Source organism: Muscardinus avellanarius, assembly GCF_963383645.1.
Source record: "Muscardinus avellanarius genome assembly, chromosome: 7".
In the NCBI taxonomy this organism is placed as follows: domain Eukaryota; kingdom Metazoa; phylum Chordata; class Mammalia; order Rodentia; family Gliridae; genus Muscardinus; species Muscardinus avellanarius.
This window is the reverse complement of record NC_137793.1, coordinates 4,751,963-4,777,477: the sequence shown is the minus strand read 5'-3', so window position 1 is coordinate 4,777,477 and position 25,515 is coordinate 4,751,963. Positions and strand designations below refer to the sequence as shown.

Here is a 25,515-nt window from a genome sequence, read left to right as displayed (position 1 = left end):
CAATCCTCCTGTTTCAGCCTCCAGTACTGCCATTACAAGCGTGTACCACCATGCCCGGATCTAACCTATTTCTTCTCCCTGGAAGGCCCTTGGGCCTGGCTCTTGGGTATTCTCTTGTACTGTCCAGGCCTCAGTCCTCTCTGAACAAGGATGAGGCTGTTCTAGGTGACTGCTGTGGGTCCCCTCCGGCCCTGGCACCGGGAGAGTCTGTTTGGACAGTGCCCCAGAACAGATGAGGTAGGAGGCTTGGGGTGTCTGGTCAGGACAGCCCACCGCAGGAGAGGAAGAAAGAAATCCAGGAGAGAGAGTTATCTTTGGCTCTGGGGCCGAGGGGGAGGCAGGCCTGGGAAGGAGGAGACAGAGGAGGAGGAGGGACCGCGGGCGGGCGGAGGGGAGCCAGACCCAGCCCCGAGCTCCGAGTGGCTTCCGGGCGCTGTCTCTAAACCCCTCCACATTCCGGCAGACAGCAGACGAGAGCTCCGCCGCCGCCTGCTCGCCGTCGAGGTGAGTCTCTGGCCCAGACCTCTCCAGCCCCAGCTCCAGCGGGGAGGCGCGGGTCGGGCGAGCCTCAAAGCCCGGAGCGGCATCCCTGGCTTTGCAGATGAGGGATTCACCCTGTCACTTGCTCTCCCTTGTAGGTCTGCAAAAAATAATCTTTTTGTACATCTTTGTGGGAGCATTCCCCTCTCTCTCTCTCCCCCCCCCCGCCGTGTTTTACTCGGTCTCTGGTTTCGGGGGTTTCGGGTTTCGGAGGCTGCCCGCCCGTCCTGTCCTCTGCCCCCATGTGAAAGTGGCAGCCGCTCCTGTCCTGGAATCTGAGCCCCGCGGCAGCTCCGGGAACCTGGCAGTCGCTGGGGTCTGTCCCGCTCCCTGTCCCAGAGGGAGCCTCCTCCACTTGATTTCTAGGTCAGGGGCTCTGTGTCCCAAGAGGGACTCTGCGCAAATGAAAAGTGCTCTCTGAAAGGCTAAAGGGAGCCTTACACCGCACCCCAGGCAGTCCCAACCCCGCCCGCACCCTCCAGCCTGAAGTGGCACCGTCGCCCAGACAGCCGGGGTTGGCCACTGCGCCCGATGGACAGCGCAGGAACTCGCCAGCCACTATGGAGCCCCGGGGAGCCCCAGAATGAGAGGTCCAAAGGGGCAGCGCGGGGTGCAGAGCAGCAGGGCGTGGCGGGGCTTTGCTGCAGACAGAGGGGAAGAGGGAGGCCGAGGAGAAGGTTCCAGACACGTCCGCACCCCACTGTTGTAAGAAGCACAAACTCCACGCAGGGTGAGATCCAGCCCGGGGAGGCTGGGGGGTGGTCCTTAGAAGCCTCCCGCGCCCCTCCTGACCCCCGTCGGCTGCTCGGAGGTGTCGGTGGCTTCCTGCGCCCCCCCAGGAAGCCAGAGGAAGGGGTGTTGGGGTGTTGAGATGTCTCGGAACCTGAGGCAGGGCAGCTGTACTGCACTTGAGAAGAGGTCTCCGGCCCCTCATTCTCCAGGGTTAGATTCTGACTGTCCCCAGCCATGCAGAATAGGGTGGTGGGCTCAGGCACGCAGTGTGTGAGTGGTCTTAGGTGAGCGTGAGCCCTGGATTTGGCGGCGTACCCTGTAAAGTCGGAGGACTGGACATCTTTGGGGCGGTCAGACTTCCAAGGAAGGTCTCTTAACCAAGTCCACATCCAGGGCAGCAGCAAGTCCCTTGAAACTCTGTGTGTGTGTGTGTGTGTGTGTGTGTGTGTGTGTGTGTGTACGCGTGTGTGTGTACAGACAGAGAGAGTGTCTGTTCACAGCTTTTAGGCTTCAGAGATTCTCCAAGGGTGCCTGACCCCCCACGACCGCCAAGGGACATGATTTGGGGGTGCTGGAGTGGGAAGGGGAAACAATGGATCTTTGCAGGAGGTTGAAGACGTGGCTTGGGAGTGGCCTGGCCAGGAGAGGGTTAACTCAGCCCTCCGCTGCCACCTCGACAGGGCCGGGAGGGGCCGGGAGGGGTTGCGGGGGATGGGGTCAACTTTGAAAACTTTCTCCAAGTCCCACCCATCCCCAGGCTCTTCTCTGCGGTGACTCAGGCTCCCAGGAATGCGAGTTGCCACGGTAACCTCTTTTTTCAGGGTCTCTGCCTGCTGGCTGGGAGGGGTCTAAAACCCTGGGAAACTCCCTCCGAAAGCCCCCCTCCCATAAATACAGGAACACAGCTAACTAGTCCGATCCTGCCCGCTTCCCAGGATCCTCGGAGCTACGGGCTGGACCAGCTCCTGCACCGGGCTTGGAAGTCAAGGATTTTGAGTCTAGCTGAGCACTGAGGGGCCCTTTGACCTTGAACTAATGGGTCTCCTTTCTGAGCTCCGGTTCCCTCCTTTGTTAGAGCTTGAAGACCCACCAGCTTGAGATCGTAGCTTGTGGATGTGATGGGGTAATAATGCCCGGGAGGCATCTGCTACTAGGATCAGTTTTTATGTTTTTGGTGGTACTGTGGATGGAACCCAGAGGTTTTCTAACTCTGGGCTACACCCCCAGACCTATTTTTTATTTTATTTGGAAACAGGGTCTCGCTAAGCTGCTGAGAGCCTCACTAAGTAGCTGAGGCTGGCTTCGAACCCATGTGATCCTCCAGTCTCAGCCTCCCAAGTGCTGGGATTACAAGCGTGCGCTACCATGCTCGGCTGTAAGATGAGTTTTTAGAACTCATGGATTTATGGTGAAATCACCCGCAGCTCTTTTCCTTTGATAGTTCCCACTGGGGTTTGCATAGGACTCCTCTGTACTAATAGTGCAGAGAGACATTGAAAAAAAATCATTGTAGCCGGGTGTCATGGCGCACGCTTGTAATCCCAGTACTTAGAAGGCTGAGACAGGAGGATCGCGCAGGTTCGAAGTCAGCTTCAGGTACTTAGTGAGGCTCTCAGCAACTTAGTGAGACCCTGTTTCCAAATAAAATATAAAACAGGTCTGGGAGTATAGTCCAGAGGCAGAAAGTGCCTGGGTTCCATCCCCAGAACACCCCCCCCCCCAATCATAATGTTTAAATTTATTTTGGTTTCATTTGATTTTGTGCTGTGCCTTCCGTTGGCCCAGGGCACAAACATACACGTGTCCTAACCCAGAGTGTGTGACACTGGGAAAGCTGTTGGCCCACTCTGGCCTCAGTTTTTCAGTCTGTTACATGGGAGAGCTGAGCTGGATGGTCTCTGGGCATCCTTCCAGGTCTGAAGCCCTGGGAATTCAAACCCCAGACACTGAGTTTGTCCAGAGGAAGAGCTAGCCTATGTTTTTAACCACCCCCTTTCCTTCCTACCCATTGAAAATGGAGCAAGAATGTTTCTAAATAAAAATAAGAGCCGGGCGTGGTGGCGCAGGCCTGTAATCCAAGCATTCAGGAGGCTGAGACCGGAGGATCACTGACGGCCTCAGCAACTCAGTGAGGCCCTTTGCAAGTCTGTGAGACCCTGTTTCAAAATAAAGAATGAGCCGGGTGTGGTGGCACATGCTTGTCATCCCCGCGCTTGGGAGGCAGCGACGGGAAGATTGCGCAGCTTCAAAGCCAGCCGCCTGCGCTGGCTTAGGAGACCCTGTTTCCAAATAAAAATGTAAAAATAGGTCTGGGAGTGTAGCCCGGAGGTAGAAGGGCTTCCAGGAACCCCAGTACCACCAAAAAAAAAAAAAAAAAAGAATGAAAACTAGGCCTTGGGGTGTAGCTCAGAGGTAGAATGCCCTTGGGTTCAATCCCCAGTAACATACACACAAGAAGAAAGAAAGAAAGAAAGAAAGAAAGAAAGAAAGAAAGAAAGAAAGAAAGAAAGAAAGAAAGAGAAGAAGAAGGAAGAAAGAAAGAAGGAAGGAAGGAAAGGAAGAAAGAAAGAAGAAAGAAAGAAAAGAAAACAGAGCAAGAGGGAGGGCTGGAGGAATCTTGGTTGGCCTAGCGGCCATGCTGAACTCTATCCATCTGTACAGACTCCTCACCCAGTGGCAGAGCAGGGTTTGCTAGTCCAAACAGCAGCCTTCTCTGTTGAGAATAAGCTATAAATAGGAAAGGGGGAGGGGAGAGCTGAGGTAAACAGTCTGATACTTGACTTTGGAGGTTGTGGAGGTGTGGAGACAGGCATGTGAGATAAACAGGGCCAGACCCAAACCCAGGGCCACGCAGAGTAGACATGCTCATTTCACCAGTCGGCACTCATAGGCACGGCTAGAAAAAGCCCTCAGCTGTCCACACACACACACACACACACACACACATTCTCCCTGTATATCTTTTTTTTTTTTTTTTTGGTGTGTGTGTGATACTGGGGATTGAATCCAGGGCCATTCTCCCTCTGAGTGGCACCCCCAGCCTTATTTTATTTTTCACTTGAAACACAGTCTTACTAAGCTGCAGAGGACCCCGCTAAATTGCTGAGGCTGGTGTTGACCCCGAGATCCTCCTGTCTCAGCCTCCCAAGTACTGGGATTACGGTTGTGCGCCACCATCTTGAAACAAACGAAGACTCACTCTCACGGTTATCAATGAGGACCCGGACAAACAGATGCTGAGGTCTGGCCGTACTGCAGACACACCGTGAGGTATGCAAACAGTCAAATGGAAAAGCGGCAAGCAGACAGGTGTGTGGTGCGGACTCACACCACCGGTTGCCCCTGAAGCTTAGAGAGAGGAATTAAAGCTTGGGAAGGCAGGTTGGTGTTGGAGTCAGGCCACCATGTGTTTTAAATCTTCTGGATGTCCACCATGCCTTTTGGATAAGAAGTGATTACTGAGCCGGGCGTGGTGGCGCACACTTGTAACCCCAGCATTCGGGAGTCTGAGACAGGAGGATCACGGTTCCCGGACAGCCTTGGTTACTTAGTGAGGCGTTCTGCAACTCAGTGAGACCCTGTTTCAAAATAAAGAATAAAAAATAGGGCTGGGAGTGTAGCTCAGAGGTCGAATGCCCCTGGGTTTCATCCCCAGACCCATAAAAAAATAAAAATAAAAAAAGGAAAAGAAGTGATTAGCGCTACTTGCCTTCCCGGGCTGGCCCGCAGCGGACTCTCCCAGTCCACATGGCTCGGTCATTAGGCCCAAAGGCCCAACAACTGTGTGGCTAATCAGAGGTTGCTCATTTGCTGCCGCTGCCTGGCTCCCTCCCAAGCTTCTGCCTCACAGAGAAAATAGAGGGCTGGGGCTGAGCTTTCCGGCCAGCCTGGGGATTGGGGCTGAGCTTTCCGGCCAGAAGCCGCCCTTCTCTGCAGCACAGAATTTGGGTCCTTCCCGCTCTCTCTCATCTTCAACTGTGAACACGGGGACAGCGGAGCTGAGCTGAGCAGAGCTGGCGAGTAGAGACTTGATAGAATTATTAGGAAAAAAGCATCCTCCCTAGCCTGGAGCTGTCTTAGCACATCAACTCTGCCCCGACCCCGCGAGCCATATAGAGATCTCCGTGTCTGTAGCGAAAATAGGGACAGAGACACCAACTCTCCCTGGCTTCTTTCAGAAACTAAGTGCCAACCCCTCTCCTGCGAGGTGATCTCTCTGGAGTCCTCTGTGCTAGTTATGGCGTCAGGATCAATCTACAAGTTTGTCTCTGGAACAAGAGGCAGGGAAGGAACTTTCCCAGGCCTGGCCATGCCACGCTGATGGTTAAGGCTGCCCTGAAGAATTCCGTGCCCAGGGCTCTCATGAGACTCCAGGTTCTGGGGGTAAAGGGTGCAGGATCGTTTAGTAATGTCTGCCACATGCACAGGCAGGCGTGGATAGGCGGCTGTGCCACGCGTTTGCTCTCTGGCATCTCTTGGGCCTTTTCAGGCAGGGCAGGCGGGACACTTTGATGTTACTTCTTATTCCTTCTGTTCCTGGCCACCCCTGATTTAGCGGCAGCTCCTAGAGGGCGCCAAGGAGTCCCCACCCACCCAACCGGCGCCTCTGCTAGCCACAGTGAAACGTGGCATCTGGGAGCCTTCATGGAATCTCAGCTGGGCTAATTCCAGCCTCGAATTCTGGAGCCGCCTCCAAAATCCAGTCCCAGAAGCTCTCCAATCCTAGGTAGCATCCAAACCCTGATAGGGATCATCTCCTCCTCCTCCTCCTCCTCCTCCTCCTCCTCCTCCTCCTCCTTTTGTGTGTATGGTGGAGCTGCCAAGCTGTACCCCCAGTTCTATGTTTTACTTTTTATTTTGAAACAGGGTCTCCCTAGGTTGAAGAGAGTCTTGCTACACTGCGGAGGCTTCCCTGGAGCCTGTGATTTTCCAGTCTCAGCCTCCCAAGTACCGGGATCACAGGCATCCGGTACTACATCTAGCCTACTCTATTTTTTAAAGTTTATTTTCAAGCTTACTTATTAAATAGTTACATTTGCATGTGTTTTTTTATGGTATTGGCGATAGAACCCAGGGGGCATGCCACCTCCGAGGTACAGCTCCAGCCCTATTTTTTTAGTCTTTTATTTTGAAACAGGGTCTCGCTGAGTTGCAGAGGGCCTCACTAAGTAGCTGAACAGCGATCCTCCAGTCTCAGCCTCCAAAATGTTCGGATTACAAGCGTGTGTCACCATGCCCGGCCTGCATGTGTTTTTTGTTTTTTTTTTTGTTTTTTGTTTGTTTTAGTGGCACCTGGATTGAATCCAGGGGCATTCTACCTCCAAGCTACGCTCCCAGCCCTATTTTGGTTTTTACTTGAAAACAGGGTCGTGCTAGGTTGCTGAGAGCCTCACTAATGGCTGAGACAGTCCTCCAACCTGCGATCCTCCTGTCTCAGCCTCCCAAGTACTGGGATGGCAGGCGTGGCCACCACACCCGGCTCATTCACATGTTTTAACAAATGCAAAAAGTCTCAGCATCTGAAATATTGCATGTCTGCCGGAGGAGTCTTCTTTGAAAGAGAGCATCTGCCTTCCATACATAATTTTGAACATCGCTGGAGCAGCCTGCAGACAGGCCAGGGTAGCTGAGACCAGGAGTGAGAAGAATCCCGAGTCTGCGCCGTGAGCTGGGAGAAACGTTGACCTGCTCTTAGGGACCGGACTCTTCCTGCAGGAGGCCTCCTCTGAGCCACTGCGGCTGGTCCGGGTCCAGGAGCCGTAGTAACAGTGCCGCCGCCGGCTGCAGTGCCCTCTGTATGGGCACGGCGACCTCCGCCCAGCGCTGGCCGCAGGAGGGCCTGGCATGGCTTCCTGCACCAGCCTACTGCTCGTTTTCCTCCCTTTGGGCTTGTTTATAAGTGATGTGTGATTGTGCAGCCACCGCGTTTCCAAGCCGAACAGTGGGGGCTTGAAGAAATTTGCATCAGCAGCTCACTAAGGCCAGCCCGGGCCTGGCCTTTGCCTGGCCTTGGAGGCTGGGCTGGTCTCCCCAGCCCCAGGGGCAATAGCGCCTTTGCTCACCTCAACACCCCTTTCCTTGGGCCTCAAATGAAAAATATGGGGTCCTTGCCCTGGATGGTTGAGGAGCTGGGTCCTTGGACTCTAAGATGCCCTTCATTCATCTCTCTCTCTCTCTCTCTCTCTCTCTCTCTCTTGCTAAGTTGTGGAGGGCATCACTGAATGGCCGAGGCTGGCTGCGAACCTGCGATCCTCCTGCCTCAGCCTCCCAAGTACTGGGCTGGCAGGCGGACTGACACCAGGCCCGGTTTGCCTCTTTACTTTTAGCCTCTCGGGAGGCTTTCCAGGCAGGTAGTCTGTTATGTCCGTTTATAGATGGAGGAGCTGAGGCTCAAAGAGGTAAAGTCGATTCCCAAAGGCCACGCTATTGCTCGGTGGCGAAGGCAGGATTTGAACCTATGTATTCCGGCCCCAGAGCCCATGCCGGGAGCCTCCCTTCCTGCTCCATTACCTTCACAAGCGCTGTGCACTGGAGTAGCCACTAGCTACATGTGTCTATTTAACTCCATAAATTAATTCCAAATGTTGCACTAGCAACATTTCAAATATTCAGTAACCACATGTGGCCAGGCATGGTGGCACAAGCCTGTAATCCCAGTTCTTGGGAGGCTGAGACAGGAGGATCGCAGGTTGAAGGCCAACTTAGCAACCTAGTGAGACCCTGTTTCAAAGCAAAACTGCCAAAAATGGGTTGGGAGTCTAGCCCAGAGGTAGAATGCCTCTGGTCCAGTCCCCGGCAACACAAACTCAAACATCAGCACGCGTGGCCCGTAGGTGCACGCCGGACGAGGCCGACAGAGATGTTTTCAAGGTCTCGGAAAGCTCTTTGCTTTGCACTGCCCCGTAAGCAATTCCCACTCAGATCAGATTTAATGTCGTGACTGGCTCTGCGCTTTGCTCCGAGAGTCGTCTGTGATTCAGAGTTGCCCAGTCTGAAACTGCGATTCTGAGATTCCCGGGGAGTTTCGGTGTCCAGAGAGAGTCCGAGACGCCTTTGTGTTCCCAGGGAGGACGGCCGGGATGGGGTGGGGGCTGGTTGTACTTTTCCATTCTCAGAGTCTTTTCAAGGAGAGACAAGTGACCTCAAGCGCCGGGGCCTCCTGGCAGCCCAGGACGGGTTTTCAGCTCCCTCCAGAGCAATTACGGCCCAAGGAAGGATGGAGCCGCGGCGGCAGGGCGGGGCCCAGGGCTGTCTGCATTCGGTGGCCACCAGCCCAGGGAGCTGCACCTCCGGGTCCTGCCCTGACTAGGTGTTTTCTCTCCAGGTGCTGTGGGCCAGATCAGCCCGGCTGGGCCGCATTCGGGTGAGCTCCTGGGGGGTGCTCAGGAGGGCACGTGCCTGTGGAGGAAGGCGGCTGCCTGGGCCCCAGTCCTGCCCCTTGCTCCCTGGAGCCTGCGGCCGTTGCAGGCTCTGTCCTGGGTCTCGGTCTTCCCGCCTATACTATTGGGTAAAAAGAGCTGCCTTAGCCAGGTGCAGTGCTGTGGGCCTGTAATCTTAGTACTTGGGAGGCTGAGATGGAAGGATTACAGGTTTGAGGCCAGCCTCAACAATTTAGGCAGACCTAAAGAGGGGTTGAGGATGTAGCTCGGAGGTAGAATGCCCCTGCGCTCCATCCCCAGGACCAAACTTGCCTTGACCTCAGTAGGATGGCAGAATATGATGGTGCTCTGAAAAGGATAAATCGGAGCCGGGCGTGGTGGCGCACGCTTGTCATCCCAGTACTTGGGAGGCTGGGATGGGAGGATCGCAGCTTCCTGGCCAGCCTCAGCTACTTAGTGAGGCCCTCTGCAACTCAGTGAGACCCTGTTTCCAAATAAAGAGTAAAAAATGGGAGGCCGGGACGGGAGGATCGCAGGTTCCTGGCCAGTTTCAGCAACTCGTGAGACCCTCTGTAACTTAGTGAGACCATTTCAAAATAAAGAATAAAAATAGGGGTGGGGGTGTAGCCCAGAGGTAGAATGTCCCTGGGCTCAATCTCCAGTACCAAAAAAAATAAAAATAAAAAAATAAAAAATAGGACTGGGGGTATAGTTTGGAGGTAGAAGGCCCCTGGGTTCAATCCCTAGTGCTGCAATAAATACATACATACACACATGCATACATACATACACGCATGCATACATACATACACGCATGCATACATACATACACGCATGCATACATACATACATACATGCATGCATTGTCACACACTAAAGAGACAGGAAGAAGGACGTTTTACTGCAGCCCTGACTCATGTGAAGGGTGTTTACGTTGTCCCTAGGCACGCTAGACCTAGGTTCCATTGATAAAGGGTCACTGTCGCTAAACCCTGAATGCGGGGGCTTGACCTGTGCCCTGGCCAGGCTGGGGTGACTGTGGTACCCACTGGTTTGGCAGTGTGGGCCCCAGCCTTTGACCAGGGATGCTGTATTTTTTATTTATTTTTTCCAGTACTGGGGATGGAACCCAGAGGCTTTCTACCTCCGGGCTATACTCCCAGACCTATTTTATACTTTATTTAGAAACAGGGTCTCACTAAGTTGCCAAGAGCCTCACCAAGTAGCTGAGGCTGGCTTCGAACCCGCGCGATCCTCCCGTCTCCGCCTCCCAAGCGCGGGGATGACAAGCGCGCCCCCACGCCCGGCTCAGGGATGCTAGAGAGCCTGAGTCAGGTGTCTCACGGTGTGTATCTGTAAACACAGAAGAATTCAGCTGCTCCCCTCCCTCTCGGCCCCCCATGGCCAGAGATGGGGGCCAGGAGGGGGTGTGAGCAGCTGGAGAGGCCCCCGCAGGCCTGGTCATGATGCGGGCGTGTCTGCAGGGCGCCGGTCCTTGGGCGCCCTAAGCCGATTCCAGCCCGGCCCGGCCTCCTGCAGGGACCTGGCCTCTGGCGCTGTCTCGGCGACGGCTGGCTTTCCTCCTGGCTCTGGCTGCCAGTCTTGCTTTGCTCCTTAGACTTCTCTCCTGTCTCGCTCGCCCAGAGCCGCAGCAGGAGCTGTTTAGCTTCTGTCTCCCAAATGAGGAAGTAAGAAAAGAGATTTCTTTTCCATTTGAGACTGGGGAGACAAGTAAACATCTGTGTCAGGGGAGAGAACATACCAGAAACCGCCTGGAAAAGGAAGACTGGGCTCCTCTGAGAGTGGGGCCATCATGAAGCAATGCCAGGCTCCCGGGTCAATTCCTTTAAATTCCCGTTAGATTTAATTTGAACACACTCCATGAAATAGGATTTCTGTCTCTGTGAGTGCCCAAAAGGATCACTATGCTGTCTGCTCTTTCTCTGCCTCTTCCTGCTACCCAAATACCATCGTCCATGGGAGGAGGGGTGACACCAGAGGAGGGGACCAGCTCTGGTGTCATGTGTCAGGACCAGCATGTGCCTGTGGTGCTGATGGTGATGTTGATGACGATGGTGATGATGATGGTGATGCTGATGGTGATGACGATGGTGATGCTGATGATGATGGTGACGATGGTGATGATGGATGGTGATGCTGATGATAATGATGACAATGGTGATGATGCTGATGCTGATGGTGATGCTGATGACGATGGTGATGCTCATGGTGATGCTGATGATAATGATGACGATGGTGAGGATGCTGATGCTGATGGTGATGCTGATGACGATGGTGATGCTGATGGTGATGCTGATGACGATGATGACGATGGTGATGATGATGGTGACGGTGACGGTGATGGTGATACTATTGATGATGATGGTGTCGATGATGATGGGGATAATGACAGTGATGAGAAGGTTCTGGATGGAGATTTAACCCAGGCCTCTACTACTGAGCTACACACCCAGCCTTGCTTGTGATACTGTAAGAGCACTTTAGGACTCAGCCTACTACCTTTAAGTACACCTAATCCAACCCTCTCAATTGACAGTTGGGGAAACCAAGGTCTGGAGACGGTAAAGGACTTAACCAATGCACCAAGACAGTATTGAGATAGAACTAGAGAGCTGGCATTTAATCCTTGGTTGATGGGCATGATGGTGCATACCTGGAATCACAGTACTTGGGAGGCTGAGACAGAAGGATCTCAGGTTTGAAGACAGCCTCCACAAGTCATGAGAGTCTCATCAGCCTAACAAGACCCTGTTTCAAAATAAAAATAAAATAGGGCTGAAGGTGTAGCTCAAAGGTAGGATCCCCTGGGTTCAATCCCTAGTAACACACACACACAAACAAACACGCACACACACACACACACACACACACACACACACACAACAGCAAAAGCAATATATAATTCCCATCTGAGGAATTCCTTGATTTCTGGGGACCTCCCACCACCATGCTCGATCAGCTGAGAAGTCTTAGAAGAAACTGGGGGTGATGAGCCTGATGGGGAAATTTGGGGGACAAAAGAAGGAAGACATGGCCATTGACGCCCTTAACTGGAAAGCTATTTGGGGGTGGAGGGAGCAGACTTGTTCTGCATGGCCATAGAAAGATGCGGGAGACAAGGAGAAGTTTGGGAGAGGCAGAAATTGAATGGGAGTAGGAGAACTTTCTGAAGCCATCTGGAAATGAGGGTCTGGTTAGCACACAAAGTCAAAAGTCTCTACTGCAGTCCCCTGACAGATGGTGGTTTGATGTTGAATCATCAAGGAGGCTCTGCCCCCACATCCTTTACAGACATGAGTGTGAGCGTCTAGAGCTCAGGACCTGGGCAGTGAGGTCTTAGTATAAGCAGGGCAGGCAGGGGAACTTTCTAGAGCTCAGCAAACATCTTCTCTGCAACATGTAGACCCATTTAAATGGTTTGCCTGCAGGACCCAAGGAAGGGCTTGCCCTCTGCATTGAAGAGAGAAAAACGTAGCCGCCCTCACGTCGCCATGGATCACCCTCCAAGACCCATGTTGGCGAGAGGTCGCTGCCCCTCCATTTCCCCCACTGTGGGGTGGGCGGGAGGAGGAAGAGGGAGAAGAGGAGGGGAAGGAGAGTTTGCAGAAGTAGGAAAGGAAATAACCTTGGCGCATCAGGGGTGGAGGGCCCCTGATGGGGCATCGCCCGGGCTTGACTCTTAGCCCTGCGCTCTCATTAAACTGCCTTTTTTTTTTTTTTGGTGGTGGTACTGGGGTTCCTGGAAGCCCTTCTACCTCCGGGCTACGCTCCCAGACCTATTTTTTATATTTTTGAAACAGGATCTCTTACACCAGCGCGGCTGGCTTCGAACCTGCGCGATCCTCCTGTCTCCGCCTCCCAAGCGCGGGGATGACAAGCGTGCCCACCGCGCCCGGCATTAAACTGCCTTTTCAAAAGTTAAATGGATGTGTTTAGAAAGCAGTCTGTCATCACCATAACTGGAAACCTCTGAGCACCTTTGTCATAAATAAAGGAAACTGTAAAAACAAACGGAAAGAAGACAAAAAGGCGACTTTATTAATTTCCTGCTGGTTATAGCTTCCTGCGGAGGCTCTGAGCCCCCTCGCCACCTCCTCTCTCTCCCTTTCTCTCTCTCTCTCCCTCCCTCTTTCTCTCTTAAGAGAAGGACAGATGAGTGTTAGAGATGTTAAAGACGCCCTAGCACTCCGCGGAGACTGTCTTCTCCTGTGATCAGGGCTGGGGGAGGCAGAATGTGAATTCATTTAAGGAAGAGCTTTCTAAGCCACTGGGAAACGAAAGTCCAGTTAGCACCAACCGCACGGAACACCTCCCCACCTACTTCCCCGCCACCGTTTACCATCTAAGACAGAGTGGCGCGTCCCAGGAACTCCGGAGGCCTCCCTCTCTGAAGGCTCGCCTCTCTCCTGCAGGTTCCCAGCACCATGAGGGCCTGGATCTTCTTTCTCCTTTGCCTGGCCGGGAGGGCCATGGCGGCTCCTGTAAGTACATAAGGGTCCCATCTTCTGGGTCTCACCTCCTATCGCCAGCTCCGGGGCTTCTGAACCTGAACCTGGATGTTCAGAGGGGTCTGGGATCCCCACCTCAGGTTAACTGTCTTAAAAAAAAAAAAAATACAAGTCAGATGTTGTGGCCCACGCTGTGATCCCGGTATTGGGAGGCTGAGACAGGAGTATCACAGGTTCGTGGCCAACCTCAGTTACTTTGTGAAGCTCTCAGTAACTTAATGAGATACTATTTCAAAATAAAGAATAAAAAATAGGACTGGGAGTGTATCTTGGAGGTAGAATGCCCCTGAGTTCAATTCCTAGTTCTGAAAAAAAAAAAAAAAAAAAAAAAAAAAAAGGTCTGGAGTGTAGCTCAAAGGAAGAATACCCCTGAGGTTCACCCCAATACCACAAAAACTATATATATATATATATATATATATATATATATATATATATATATATATTCTTGGTTATTGTGTTACTGGGGATTGAATCCATGGTTGTTCTACCTCTGAGCTATAGCCAGCTTTTTTTTTTTATTTAATTTTGAAGCAGGGGCTGAGCTGCTGAGGCTGGCTGAGCCTGCCACCCGCCCGTCTCAACCTCCCAACTCCTGAGATTACAGGCATGTCCTACTGCATGTAGCTAAAAATAATTTTGAAACCAGTAAACTCGGGGGGAAAAAAGCAGGCCAAGGAGAACTGTAGTGTGTGGGGTAGGGGACGTGGGGGTCCAGAGAAGAGAGCGTTCAATGCACCATGAAGACGAACTTCTCAGCAGCCAGCAGTGAACAGGGATCGCGCGGCCTCTCAGTCCGTGAGAAATCCAAGCAGCCAGTGAGACCTGCTTCAAAATAAAGACTAAAAAATAGGGCTGGGGGGTATAGCTCTGAGATAGAATGCCCCTGGGTTCCATCCCCACTACCTAAAATAAAATAAAATAAAATAAAATAAATAAACAAGGCAAGCTGCTGTGGTGCCCGGCTCCTCCCGGCCCTGCCCCCACTGTAGCTGCCCCCTAGCCACGGTCCAGGCCAGAGGCAGGCCCTTGGGATGCAAAGCTGGCCATGGCCCTGAGCTCTCTGAACCCCACTCTCTTCCAGCAGCAACAGGAAGCCCTGCCTGACGAGACAGAGGTGGTGGAGGAAGCCGTGGCCGAGGTATGCCATACGGGCACCTGCGCCCCTGCCGCCCATCCCGCCCCGGGGCAGCGCACACAGGCATCGCGGCCTCCATGCTGGGTTGGGGCGTTCGCCTCCTCCCCAGGTGCAGGCAAGCACGGACGTAAATCCAGTGTCCCCTCAACCCTGACACACCCCTGAAAGTGTCCCAAGCCCTCGGCCCTCCACCTACAGCTGGAGCCATGATTCTGAAAGCATTTGTTTTTCATTTTTCTGCCACGATCGCCCATAGTCTACCCACGAGTAAATGAAATGAAAGGAGACTTGCTGGGGTGGTGGGCAGGGCGGGCCGGGCAGGGCCCCCTCTTGTTCGGTGCCCAAGGGCGCTGCTAGGCAGAATCCCAAGGCACTGTAAGACGTTTAACAGGAGATTAATAATAGGTTGCCTTCGTGCACTAATAAACCAGTACTAAATTCTAAGGTGAAATCACAATTCCCAGCCCACCTTGCGGCTCCCCGCCCGGGTCCCTGGGGGCAGCTGGAGCTCGGGCAGCCCCCGTTCTCCACACACACCCCGCCTGTCTGGGGTGGGCGTGGGGACCCCGTCTCACTCTCTTCCTTCCATCCCAGGTCCCCGTGGGAGCCAACCCCGTCCAGGTGGAAGTAGGAGAGTTTGAGGATGGCGCCGAGGAAGCCGCAGAGGAGGTGGTGGCTGAAAGTAGGTGTCCCCCGAACGACCCGGCATGTCCAGGCCACTCCGGGCGGCCGGCCCGGCCCAAGGGCAGCCCTGAGAGCTTGCTGCTTTAAGAAATGCCTGCGTGGCGGCGCGTGCTTGTAATGCCAGCATCCGGGAGGGGAGGCTGAGACAGGAGGATCACGGTTCGCAGACAGCCTCAGCTACTTAGAGAGGCCCTTTGCAACTCAGTGAGACCCTGTTCCAAATAAAGAATAAATAATAGGGCTGGGGTTGTAGAAAGCCCCTGGGTTCCATCCCCAGGACTGCAAAAAAAAAGAAAAAAGAAAAAAATGAAAAAAAGAAAAAAAAGAAAGAAATGCAGGGCTCGGTCTCAGCGGGCCAAGGAGAAGGGAGGCTTTGTCTTGGAGGTTGGGAATACTCTGGCCGCCCCATTGGAATCCGGAAAGATCTATTTATAGCCCGGCCATCCGCCCTATGAATGGCAGGAAGAGAGGTTCCCCCGCTGGAAATGGCCTTCTCCCCCTCAGCTCTTTGCCCTGATTCCAAAGTTGGGTTCCGTAATCCCACTGAGGTCTCGGTCACATCCTGTCACCGAGGTCCCTGGCCTGGGCCCAGGCTCCCTGGGAGGAGACGATCTGAGAACAGAGATAGGGGGCATTCATTCACAGTTAGGACCTTGTCTGATTCTCTCAGCCCGAGAAAGAACCAAGGTCCCCAAGGAGGTAAAACCTGGCGTAAGCCGGGCGTGGTGGCGCACGCTGGTCACCCCAGCATTCGGGAGGCTGAGACAGGAGGATCGCGGTTCACAGACAGCCTCAGCTACTTAGTGAGGCCCTTTGCAATTCAGTGAGACCCGGTTTCAAATAAAGAATAAAAATTAGGGCTGGGGGTGTCACTTGGAGGTAGAATGCCCTTGGGTTCCATCCCCAGTACAAAAAAAACAAAAACCCAAAAACTTGGCCTAAGTCCCAGCGCCACCCACGGGAGAGGAATGGCCCTGCCCCTGCCTGAGTGAGGGCTCTGTGCCTAGAGCGAGGACTTTGGGGTCGAGGCGTCTCCGGCACGGCTCGCTGTCTGTACCTCAGATGCCAGGAGGATGGCAGCTCCTGGCCCGGGCCTGGGGAGACGCTGAGACCCCGGGAGAGCTCTGCAGACAAGGGTGACGAGGACACCCCACCAGGCTTCAGGAGGGCTGGCCAGAAGGAGCGCTGGTCTGAGGGACACTCGGGGACCCCTGGGGTGTTTGGCGTGAGCTGGGCGCAGAGTTTTTGTTGGAGCCGAGGGGCGTCTACTGAGTCCGTTTCCTTCCTGCTCCGCTCTGCGTCCCTGTTTACCAGGCACAGCTGGCTCTGCTGTCTCAGCCCTTCTCCCTGATCCTTTACCGACTTAGGTCTGTCGGGCAGGGCCTCCAGTCTCCCTGGCTCCGTGAGTATAGTGGGCAGCTTTGTTCCACCCCTAGTTAAAAAAATTTTTTTTTCAGTACTGGGGATTGAACCCAGGGGCATTCTACCTTTGAGCTACACCTCTAGCCTTTTTTTAAAAATTTTTTTATTATTCTTTATTGACCAGGTGTGGTGGCGCACGCTTGTCATCCCCGCGCTTGGGAGGCGGAGACAGGAGGATCGCGCAGGTTCGAAGCCAGCCGCGCTGGCGTAAGAGACCCTGTTTCAAAAATATAAAATAGGTCTGGGAGTGTAGCCCGGAGGAAGAAGGGCTTCCAGGAACCCCAGTACCACCAAAAGAAAAAAAAACAAATAAATTATTCTTTATTTTGAAACAGGGTCTCACTAAGTTGCTGAGAGCCTCACTAAGTAGCTGAGGCTGGCTGCGAACCGCGATCCTCCTGTCTCAGCCTCCCAAGTACTGGGATTACGAGCGTGCGCCACCACGCCCGGCTCCCGGTTTTAAAATTTTGAAACAGGTCTCACTAGGTTGCTAAGGGTCTCACTAAGTTGCAGAGGCTGACCTCAAACCTGCGATCCTCGTGTCTTAGCCTCCCAAGTACTGGGACCACAGGAGAGCACTACCAGACCCAGTAACTACAGGTGGCTTTCCAAGCTGTACCAGCCAGTCCATTGTAGAATTCAGAAATGGCTCACCGTGACGGGCCACCTGAGAAGTGAGAGCACAGGAAGCCCTCTGGCATCCAAGGTTTCTGAGTCCCAGGTTGAGCCTCCAGCCCCCCCTAAAGTGCCTGCTTTTGACCCCCAGACTGAGGCAACCATTTGCAGAAATGCTGATCTCCAGGCCCCCTGGAGGAGCTGGGATCAGCGTGGGGCCCCAAGGACTGTCAGCCGGAGCTCTGCTGGGTGGACATGGCGATCCAGGGGCGCTAACCACTGTGCCCCTGTGCCCTCCCAGACCCCTGTCAGAACCATCACTGCAAACACGGCAAGGTATGCGAGCTGGATGAGAACAACACCCCCATGTGCGTGTGCCAGGACCCCACCAGCTGCCCCGCCCCCATCGGCGAGTTTGAGAAGGTAAGTCCTGCCAGACCCAGAGCGTCTGCCCAGAGAGCTACGGGCTTGCCGGTGCTGCTGTGCACCTCTGGTATCCAGGTTCCCTGCTGGAGCCCAGGGGAGCTGACTCAGAGAAGAGCCCCCTCCCAACCCCGACCCCGGGCCTCTCCAGCTTTTGTGTGATGGGGACTCTGTGTGTGTGATGGGGGCGCTGTGTGTGATGGGGGCGCTGTGTGTGATGGGGACTCTGTGTGTGATGGGGGCGCTGTGTGTGATGGGGGCGCTGTGTGTGATGGGGACTCTGTGTGTGATGGGGGCTCTGTGTGTGATGGGGGCGCTGTGTGTGATGGGGACTCTGTGTGTGATGGGGACTCTGTGTGTGATGGGGGCGCTGTGTGATGGGGGCGCTGTGTGTGATGGGGGCGCTGTGTGTGATGGGGACTCTGTGTGTGTGATGGGGGTGCTGTGTGTGATGGGGACTCTGTGTGTGTGATGGGGGCTCTGTGTGTGATGGGGGCGCTGTGTGTGATGGGGACTCTGTGTGTGATGGGGGCGCTGTGTGTGATGGGGGGGCTGTGTGTGATGGGGGCGCTGTGTGTGATGGGGGCGCTGTGTGTGATGGGGACTCTGTGTGTGTGATGGGGGCGCTGTGTGATGGGGGCGCTGTGTGTGATGGGGGCGCTGTGTACTTGGCTTACAGGTATGCAGCAACGACAACAAGACCTTCGACTCCTCCTGCCACTTCTTTGCCACCAAGTGCACCCTGGAGGGCACCAAGAAGGGCCACAAACTGCACCTGGACTACATCGGGCCTTGCAAATGTGAGTCCGGCCCGGCCCACCCGGCCTGGTCTCGGGAGGGAGCGCTGGCTCTGTGAGGGTCCTGAGCCACGGGCCGCCGTTCATAGAGGACATCACTGTCTCGGAGTTGGTCCTGCTCAGCTGTGGAGTCTGAGCAGCTCCCAGGAAAGGAACCAGCAAGTCACAGAAGCTGGGAAGGCATCTGCAGCTCCCAGCTAGCACCCAAGGATACCACGTTTCTTTTTTCTAGTGATGAGGAAGTTCCTTTAGAAGGCTAGGGCCAATCTTTCCTGTTTCGACACTGTAAAGAAAAAATAATGTTTGACCTGGGCCTACAAAGTATTTTATTTTATTTTTATTCTTTTTGATACTGGAGATGAATCCCAGGGACATTCTACTCCAAGCTCCACCCCCAGCCCGATTTTATTCTTTGTGGAACTGGGGATGGAACCCAGGAGGAATCTACCTCCGAGCTACACTTCCAGCCCGATTTTTTATTCTCTATTTTGAAACAGGGTCTCACTAAGTTTTGGAGAGTCTCCCTAAGTAGCCGAGGCTGGCTGTGAACCTGTGGTCCTCCTGTCTCAGCCTCCCAAGGACTGAGATTACAAGCGTGTACCACCACGCCCAGCTCAAAATATGTTAAAAATATTTGAACTCGAGCCCGCCTGTCAGTTTGGCCCTTTTAACCCATTACACTCCAATCTCCCTCTTTATAGACACATGATAACTGCTCCCTAGAGACACAGGAGCTGGGCATTGGGGGAAGGGATGCCGGGGTGCCCGTGGCCCTGGTTGGTGCCCCCAGCTGCAGCCTCACCTGAACCAGGTGCCTCCTCCCCATCATCTGAGGTGCCCAGGGGCACACCTGCTCCCCCTGCAACACGGCATCCACAGTGCCCTTCTAGTTCAGGTGGCACCGAGGACAGCCGCTCACCTGTCTCAGGTGTACGGGCTGCGGACAGGTCGAGAGTGGCCGGAAACTGGGTTCTCCTGTGGTCAGCTCTGGTCTGCTAGTTATGGGCCCGGGAGGGGAGTGGGGAGGCGAGGTTTATGGCAGGAGGGTGGCAGGAGGTTCTTGGCAGTGGTAAGGCACGTTCTGTGGAGCCCGTACCGGGGGGGAGCCCGTACCGGGGGGTTTGGCTGTCCTCTGAGGACAGTCACCCTATGCCCAGCAAGGCCACCATGATGCCCTCCACTACCCAGCTCACGTGTCCTAACCCACAGAGGGCCGAGCCCCAGGCCACCCTGCCCCTCCTTCCACACTGACCTCTAACGAGTCCAGGAAGAAGGAGGGTGTGGATCAAACCTCCGGGTCTGGTGTGCGGGGATTCTGAGTCCCAAAGGCCAGAATGATGTCATGGTCTAAGAGAGTTCTAGAGGGTAGGCAAGCCTGAATCCTCTACCCCTAATCCCGCCAAACTGGACCCGTGGAGATGCTGTTCCTCAGCCCCTGACCCCTTCACACGCCTCCTAACATTCGGCCCGCCAGCGTGGGATCAGCCTTAGCCAGGATCGCACTCAGGGCCGCCGCAGAGAAGGGCGTAGGAGCTGCTGGGCGAGGGGGTTGGGGCCGGGGCCACAGGCGTGCCTGTGCACGTCCGCCTTTTCAGAGCATCCTTCCCCACACGGTCCCCTTTGCTCATTGTCTTGTGAAGAGACCAGCTCAGAGAGGTCGAGCCACTGCGCCAAGGTCACAGGTCGACGTGGTGTGGGAGTCAGGCCTGGTAGACAGCGGCCCGGGCAGGCAGCGCGTCGGCCCTCGGAGAGGGAGAGCTGGGTCTGGGCTGACCGATTTGATTTGTGCTCTGGACCCTAGACATCGCCCCCTGCCTGGACTCCGAGCTCACTGAGTTCCCTCTGCGCATGCGGGACTGGCTCAAGAACGTCCTGGTCACCCTGTACGAGAGGGACGAGGACAACAACCTCCTGACCGAGAAGCAGAAGCTGCGCGTGAGTGCCCCGCTCCCGCCTGGCCCCGAGGGGGCACGGACCCCGGGTACCAGGACACGGGCTGCCGCTGGCGCCTTCGCGGCTCCTGGCGTGTTTGAACGTCTCAAAGGCTCTGAGAGGCCGGTAGCAAGAGCTCTGCCCCCTTCAACTGGCCTCGTGCTAAGCACACGAGACGCAAACCCCCTGGTCCTGTTTCCTCTGGATTCTGTGGATCTTCAGCTTTAATGGGTGTTTCGAGCACCCCAGGGTGCTGATAAAATGCACTTTCCTGGGCTGTACCTTAGGCCTGTTGCATCAGTATCTCCAGGAAGCTGAGTTTTAACACGAGCGCTGGTGATTTCGATGTGGGGGGCTCTGTGGCGAGCCCCTCGAGAGCATCCCGGGCCCCCACTTTGGCGAATGAGATGCTGGTTCTGGCTGCCGCCGCTTCCTTCCCGCCTGTCCTGGCGCGCTGCGGTCTGGGCGGGCCTCCGCCTGCCCTGGCCTCCTGTGGAGGCGGGAGGCCCGGCTGCCTCCCTGGACCTCCTGTCTCTGCCCCGCAGGTGAAGAAGATCCATGAGAATGAGAAGCGCCTGGAGGCCGGTGACCACCCCGTGGAGCTGCTGGCCCGGGACTTCCAGAAGAACTACAACATGTACATCTTCCCCGTGCACTGGCAGTTCGGCCAGCTGGACCAGCACCCCACTGACGGGTGAGACCCCAGGCCCTGAGGCCCACGGGGGCTGCGTGGTGCTCGGTGCCGGTGGGCACTGAGACACCAGCTAAGTCTGCAGGGGCTGGGGCTCTGGTACCCATTAGGGGGGGGGTGAGGATGGGGGATCAGACGCCCAGGGGGTGCGGGGCCCTGTGGGTTCACTGCCCTTCAGTAGAATGCACGGGAGCAGAGCACCCCCCAGCAGTGCGTGAGCCCCAACAGACCCGGCAGTGCTTATAGAATTCAGCCGATTCCCACCCCGTGCCGGCCCCTGGCTGGAGGGCTGCAGGTGCCTTACAGACACCGAGCGACCTCATGCAGAGCAGGCGGGCGCTGGGCGGCCAGCGGGCGCATGCCCAGTGTGTCTCTTATGCTCCCAGCCCTGTCCCAGGCAGGGAGTTTAAGAGCTGACGCCAGGTTCTCGCCTTGATCCTGTCCTTTGGGTCTTCAGTTGAGATGGGAGCGAGCTCTCCTGCTCAGCCCCAGACGAAGCCACCACCCCAGATCCCTGCTCATCCTTTCTTCTGGTTGTGAGAAGCAGATGTCACGCAGAGGGGACAGGAGGGGCCTTCCCCGCTCAGAGCCGTGTCCAGGGACAGGCCAGGGGATGCTCGCGCATGCACTCTCGGTCCACCCCGTGTGCCGCCATGCCGGCCGCCCGCTCTCCGCCCTGGGAAGCTCCCAGCTGCTTCTCTCCCAGGCTCTTGCTGTGGGCAGGGTCCAACTGAGTCACTCACTGTGGAGCACAGGGGAAAAGTCTCGGGACCATCTGGAACTCAGCTGAGCAGCTGGATTCCATGGCAACGGTGGGGCCAGGAGGGAGGTCTCCAGCTGGAGCCCAGGGACCCCGCATCTGGGGAAGCGCTCTGGCCAGGGGGAGGGAGCCACGGCCTCTTCCTCTTGTTCTCGAGCCGTCGGTGGCCTTTCGTGTGTACCCCCCTCTTCCTGAGCCTCAGTTTTCTCACCAGTAAAACAAAGAGAGGGGAGAGTGTTCCTTGCAGGACACAGATGATGCGGTTCCTCCCAGGAGTCGGACAGGACGGGGGTTCTGAAGGCTAGAAAAGAAGGCTGGAGCCACAGAGGTCCCTTGAGCCCTTTGGGGATAGAGTGACTTGGAGACTTGGGGAAAAGAAAAAAGGCAGCCGGGCGTGGTGGGCGCAGCTTGTGATCCCAGCGCTCGGGAGGCTGAGACAGGAGGATCGCGGTTCGCGGCCCGCCTCAGCTACTTAGCGAGGCCCTCTGCAATTCTGTGAGACCCTGTTTCAAAATAAATAATAAATACTAGGGCTGGGGGTGTAGCTTGGAGGTAGAATGCCCCTGGGTTCCATCCTCAGTACCAAAAAAAGAAAGAAAGAGAAAGAAAGAAAGAAAGAAAGAAAGAAAGAAAGAAAGAAAGAAAAGAGAAAAGTCATCTGTGTGCTCTGGAGTCCCCAGGGCCAGCAGGGAGGACGGGCTGGACAATAGAGGGAGACGTGTTACAGGGCCTCCCCGCAGGCCAGGCGGGAGCCCGTTCTCTGAAGAAGCCCCTCTGCCCTCCCTGCTGGGAATCCAAACCCGCCCCCAAGTGTATCTTTACCCACATAGGGTCTGGATTTTTTTTTTTTTTTTTTTTGTAGTACTAGGGATGGAGCCCAGGGGCGGTCTACCTCCGAGCTACCCCTCCCCCACGCAGCAGCATGTCTGCTGGGCTCCCCTTAGACCCTTCCTAAGCATTTGCAGCTGTGTGAATGTGTGACCTGAGAAGACCTGCACTGTTGCTTCATGCCAGATGTGGACCTACAGCAACAGAAGGGGCCGACATATTTGTGTGCACGTGTGTGTGCACATGTGTGTGTGTGTACACTGCATAGCGTGTACAGGGATTGAACCTAGGGGTATTCTACTTTTGAGCTACACCCTCAGCCTTATTTAATTTTTATTTTTGGTGTTGGGATTAAACACACGGGCATTCTTCCTCCGAGCTACACCCCCAATCCTATTTTTTAATTTTTTAATTGGAAACAGGGTCTCAGTTAGTTGCTGAGGCTGTCCATGAACCTATGACCTTCCTACCTCAGCCTCCCAAGTACTGGGAGTACAAGTGTGTGCTGCAGTGCCTGGCTGCTGCTGCTGCTGATTTTTTTTTGTTTTGTTTTGAAACACAGTCTGGCTAGGTTGCTAAAATGCCGAGGCTGGCCTCGAACCCTGCAATCCTCCTGTCTCAGCAGCTTCCCAAGTACCGGGCTTACAGTTTGATTCTGAGTGTCTGTGCCTCCAACTCTTGGCCAATCAGGGAACCGTTTAGTGGTCTGAGACCTCGGTTATGGAGCCCGAGAAACCTCAGAATAGCAAAGGCCCCGGGAAATTACAATCAGTTCCTCCCCTGCTTTGAGGGAGGGGTAAACTGAGGCTCAGGGCACCGTGGCGCTGCGCTCCAGGAACCACGCCGTGAGCCGGGGGTAGGCCCAGCATCCCGGGTCCAGCACGGCCTTTCCCGCGCTCAGGCCTCTCCTCCTCCCCCAGGTACCTGTCCCACACCGAGCTGGCCCCGCTGCGCGCGCCCCTCATCCCCATGGAGCACTGCACCACCCGCTTTTTTGAGACTTGCGACCTGGACAACGACAAATACATCGCCCTGGACGAGTGGGCCGGCTGCTTCGGCATCAAGGAGCGTGAGTATCTGCGCAGGCGCGGGAGCGTGGGAACCACCCCACCACGCCCACCCCCACCCACCCCAAGCCACTGCTCTGTGCTGACCTGACTCCGGTGCTCTCCGGGGTGAGCGGCCCTCTGTCCGGCCGAAGGTCTCAGGTTGAGCAGTAGATAGAAGCCAAGCCCTATTCCAGGAACTGGAGGTCTTAAAGGCACAGGAAGAGGAACTTGGCAGCCTGAGCCCCAGGCAGCCAGGGACAGGGACACCAGGGTTTCCCAGTCACCAAGACCTTGGCAGGCGCCTGGGCCCTGTCCCGGAGTACTGGGAATCCACCCCCCACCCCCCACCCCGCCCCCAAGTGTATCTTTGTCCACATAGGGTCGGGATTTTTTTTTTTCTTTTTGTAATACTGGGGATGGAACCCAGGGGCATTCTACCTCCGAGCTACTCCCCTAGCCCAGTTTTTTATTTTTTATTTTGAAATAGGGTCTCACTGAGTTGCAGAGGGCCTCACTCAGTAGCTGAGGTTGTCCATGAACCACGATCCTCTTGTCTCAGCCTCCCAAATTCTGGGATTACAAGTGTGTGCCACCACGCCCAGTGATTTTTTAATTTAAATTTAATTTACCTTTTTTTTTTTTTTTTTCATGGCACTGGGGATGGAACCTAGGGACATTCTACCTCTGAGCTACAGCCCCAGCCTGATTATTTATTCTTTATTTTGAACCAAGTTCTCCTTAAATTGCAGAGGGCCTCACTAAGTAGCTGAGGCTATCTATGATTCACAATCCCCTGTCTTAGCCTCAAAAATGCTGGGATTACAAGTGCCTACCACCATACCCGGTTTAGGAGCTGATTTGTGTGTGTGTGTGGTACTGGGGGTGGAACTCAGGGGCTTTCTACCTCCGGGCTATACTTCCAGACCTATTTTATACTTGATTTGGAAACAAGGTCTCACTAAGTAGTTGAGGCTGGCTTCAAACCTGTGCGATCCTCCTGTCTCAGCCTCTCAAGTGTGGGGATTACAAGTATGCGCCACCACACCCAGCTTAGGCGCTGATTTTTTTTTTTTTTTTTTTTTTTTGGTGGTACTGGGGTTCCTGGAAGCCCTTCTACCTCCGGGCTACACTCCCAGACCTATTTTTTACATTTTTTTATTTGGAAACAAGGTCTCCTAAGCCAGCGCACGCGGCTGGCTTCGAACCTGCGCGATCCTCCTGTCTCCGCCTCCCAAGCGCGGGGATGACAAGCGTGCGCCACCACGCCCGGCTTAGGTGCTGATATTAACTCCATCTCTCTCTTGCTTTGCAGAGGACATCGACAAGGACCTTGTCATCTAAAGCCACGCTCCTCCTGCAGTGCCCAGTTTCTCTCTAAGCCCTCCCCCCTTCCTGTTTCCCCTGATGTTTAAAAATGTTTGGATGGTTGTCGTTCCGCCTGGGGATAAGGTGCTAACATAGATGTCAACGAACACATTAACGGTGCTAAAAATGGAAATTGTGACCCAAGTCAAGACACTCTTGTACCGTCACCATTCCAGTCCCCCTTCCTCCCGACCCGCTCCCGTCCGCCTTGGACACAGGACACTTCTTCAGACTGTCTCTTTTTCTGCTTGAAACATGCGCGTTCGTTTGATTTCAGGGTGTCGGCTGCCTGGGGTCTTCCCCGGGTGGTCTTGGAGGTGGGTAGAGGAAGGATAACAGAGACGCCATGCTGGCAAGCCGAGCCAGGCACAGATGGCGAAGCCTTGCTGGCCAGGCGGTGATGGAGAGGAGGACGCTGGGGCCTGTTCAGAGCCCAGTTTTTCACTTTAGGTTGTTTGTTTGATTTTGGGGGCCTCAGGTCATCGGCCAGCACATCCCACGAGCCTCCTGATCTCCTAACTTCTTTTGGGGACGCCAGGGGCTCCAGGGACTGGACGGGAGGCAGGAGAGCTAAAATCAAGAGCGAGAGGTAGAGTTGAAAAGCAGCCGGGTGAATTGCTTGTATCTTTTC

General features: G+C 54.9%; 1 protein-coding gene across 4 annotated transcripts; it reads left to right on the top strand.

Annotated features, from left to right (window-relative positions):
- Nucleotides 1–499: 499 nt before the first annotated feature.
- Nucleotides 500–24,860, top strand: SPARC (secreted protein acidic and cysteine rich; the record flags this gene model as incomplete). Of its 4 annotated transcripts, XM_080698539.1 has the most annotated exons (10): nt 500–504; nt 13,085–13,153; nt 14,265–14,321; nt 14,913–15,000; nt 17,341–17,462; nt 18,142–18,262; nt 20,061–20,194; nt 20,737–20,885; nt 23,391–23,539; nt 24,832–24,860. In XM_080698539.1, the coding sequence occupies exons 2-10, from the start codon at nt 13,097–13,099 to the stop codon at nt 24,858–24,860; spliced, it is 906 nt and encodes a 301-aa protein (XP_080554665.1). In that variant the 5' UTR covers nt 500–504; nt 13,085–13,096. The 4 variants fall into 4 exon arrangements, with proteins under 4 accessions (XP_080554665.1, XP_080554668.1, XP_080554667.1 ...); XM_080698542.1 differs by lacking the exon at nt 500–504 and having other exon boundaries at nt 12,979–13,153; nt 14,271–14,321; XM_080698541.1 differs by lacking the exon at nt 500–504 and having other exon boundaries at nt 12,979–13,153; nt 14,268–14,321.
- Between the last annotated feature and the right edge of the window lie 655 nt (nt 24,861–25,515).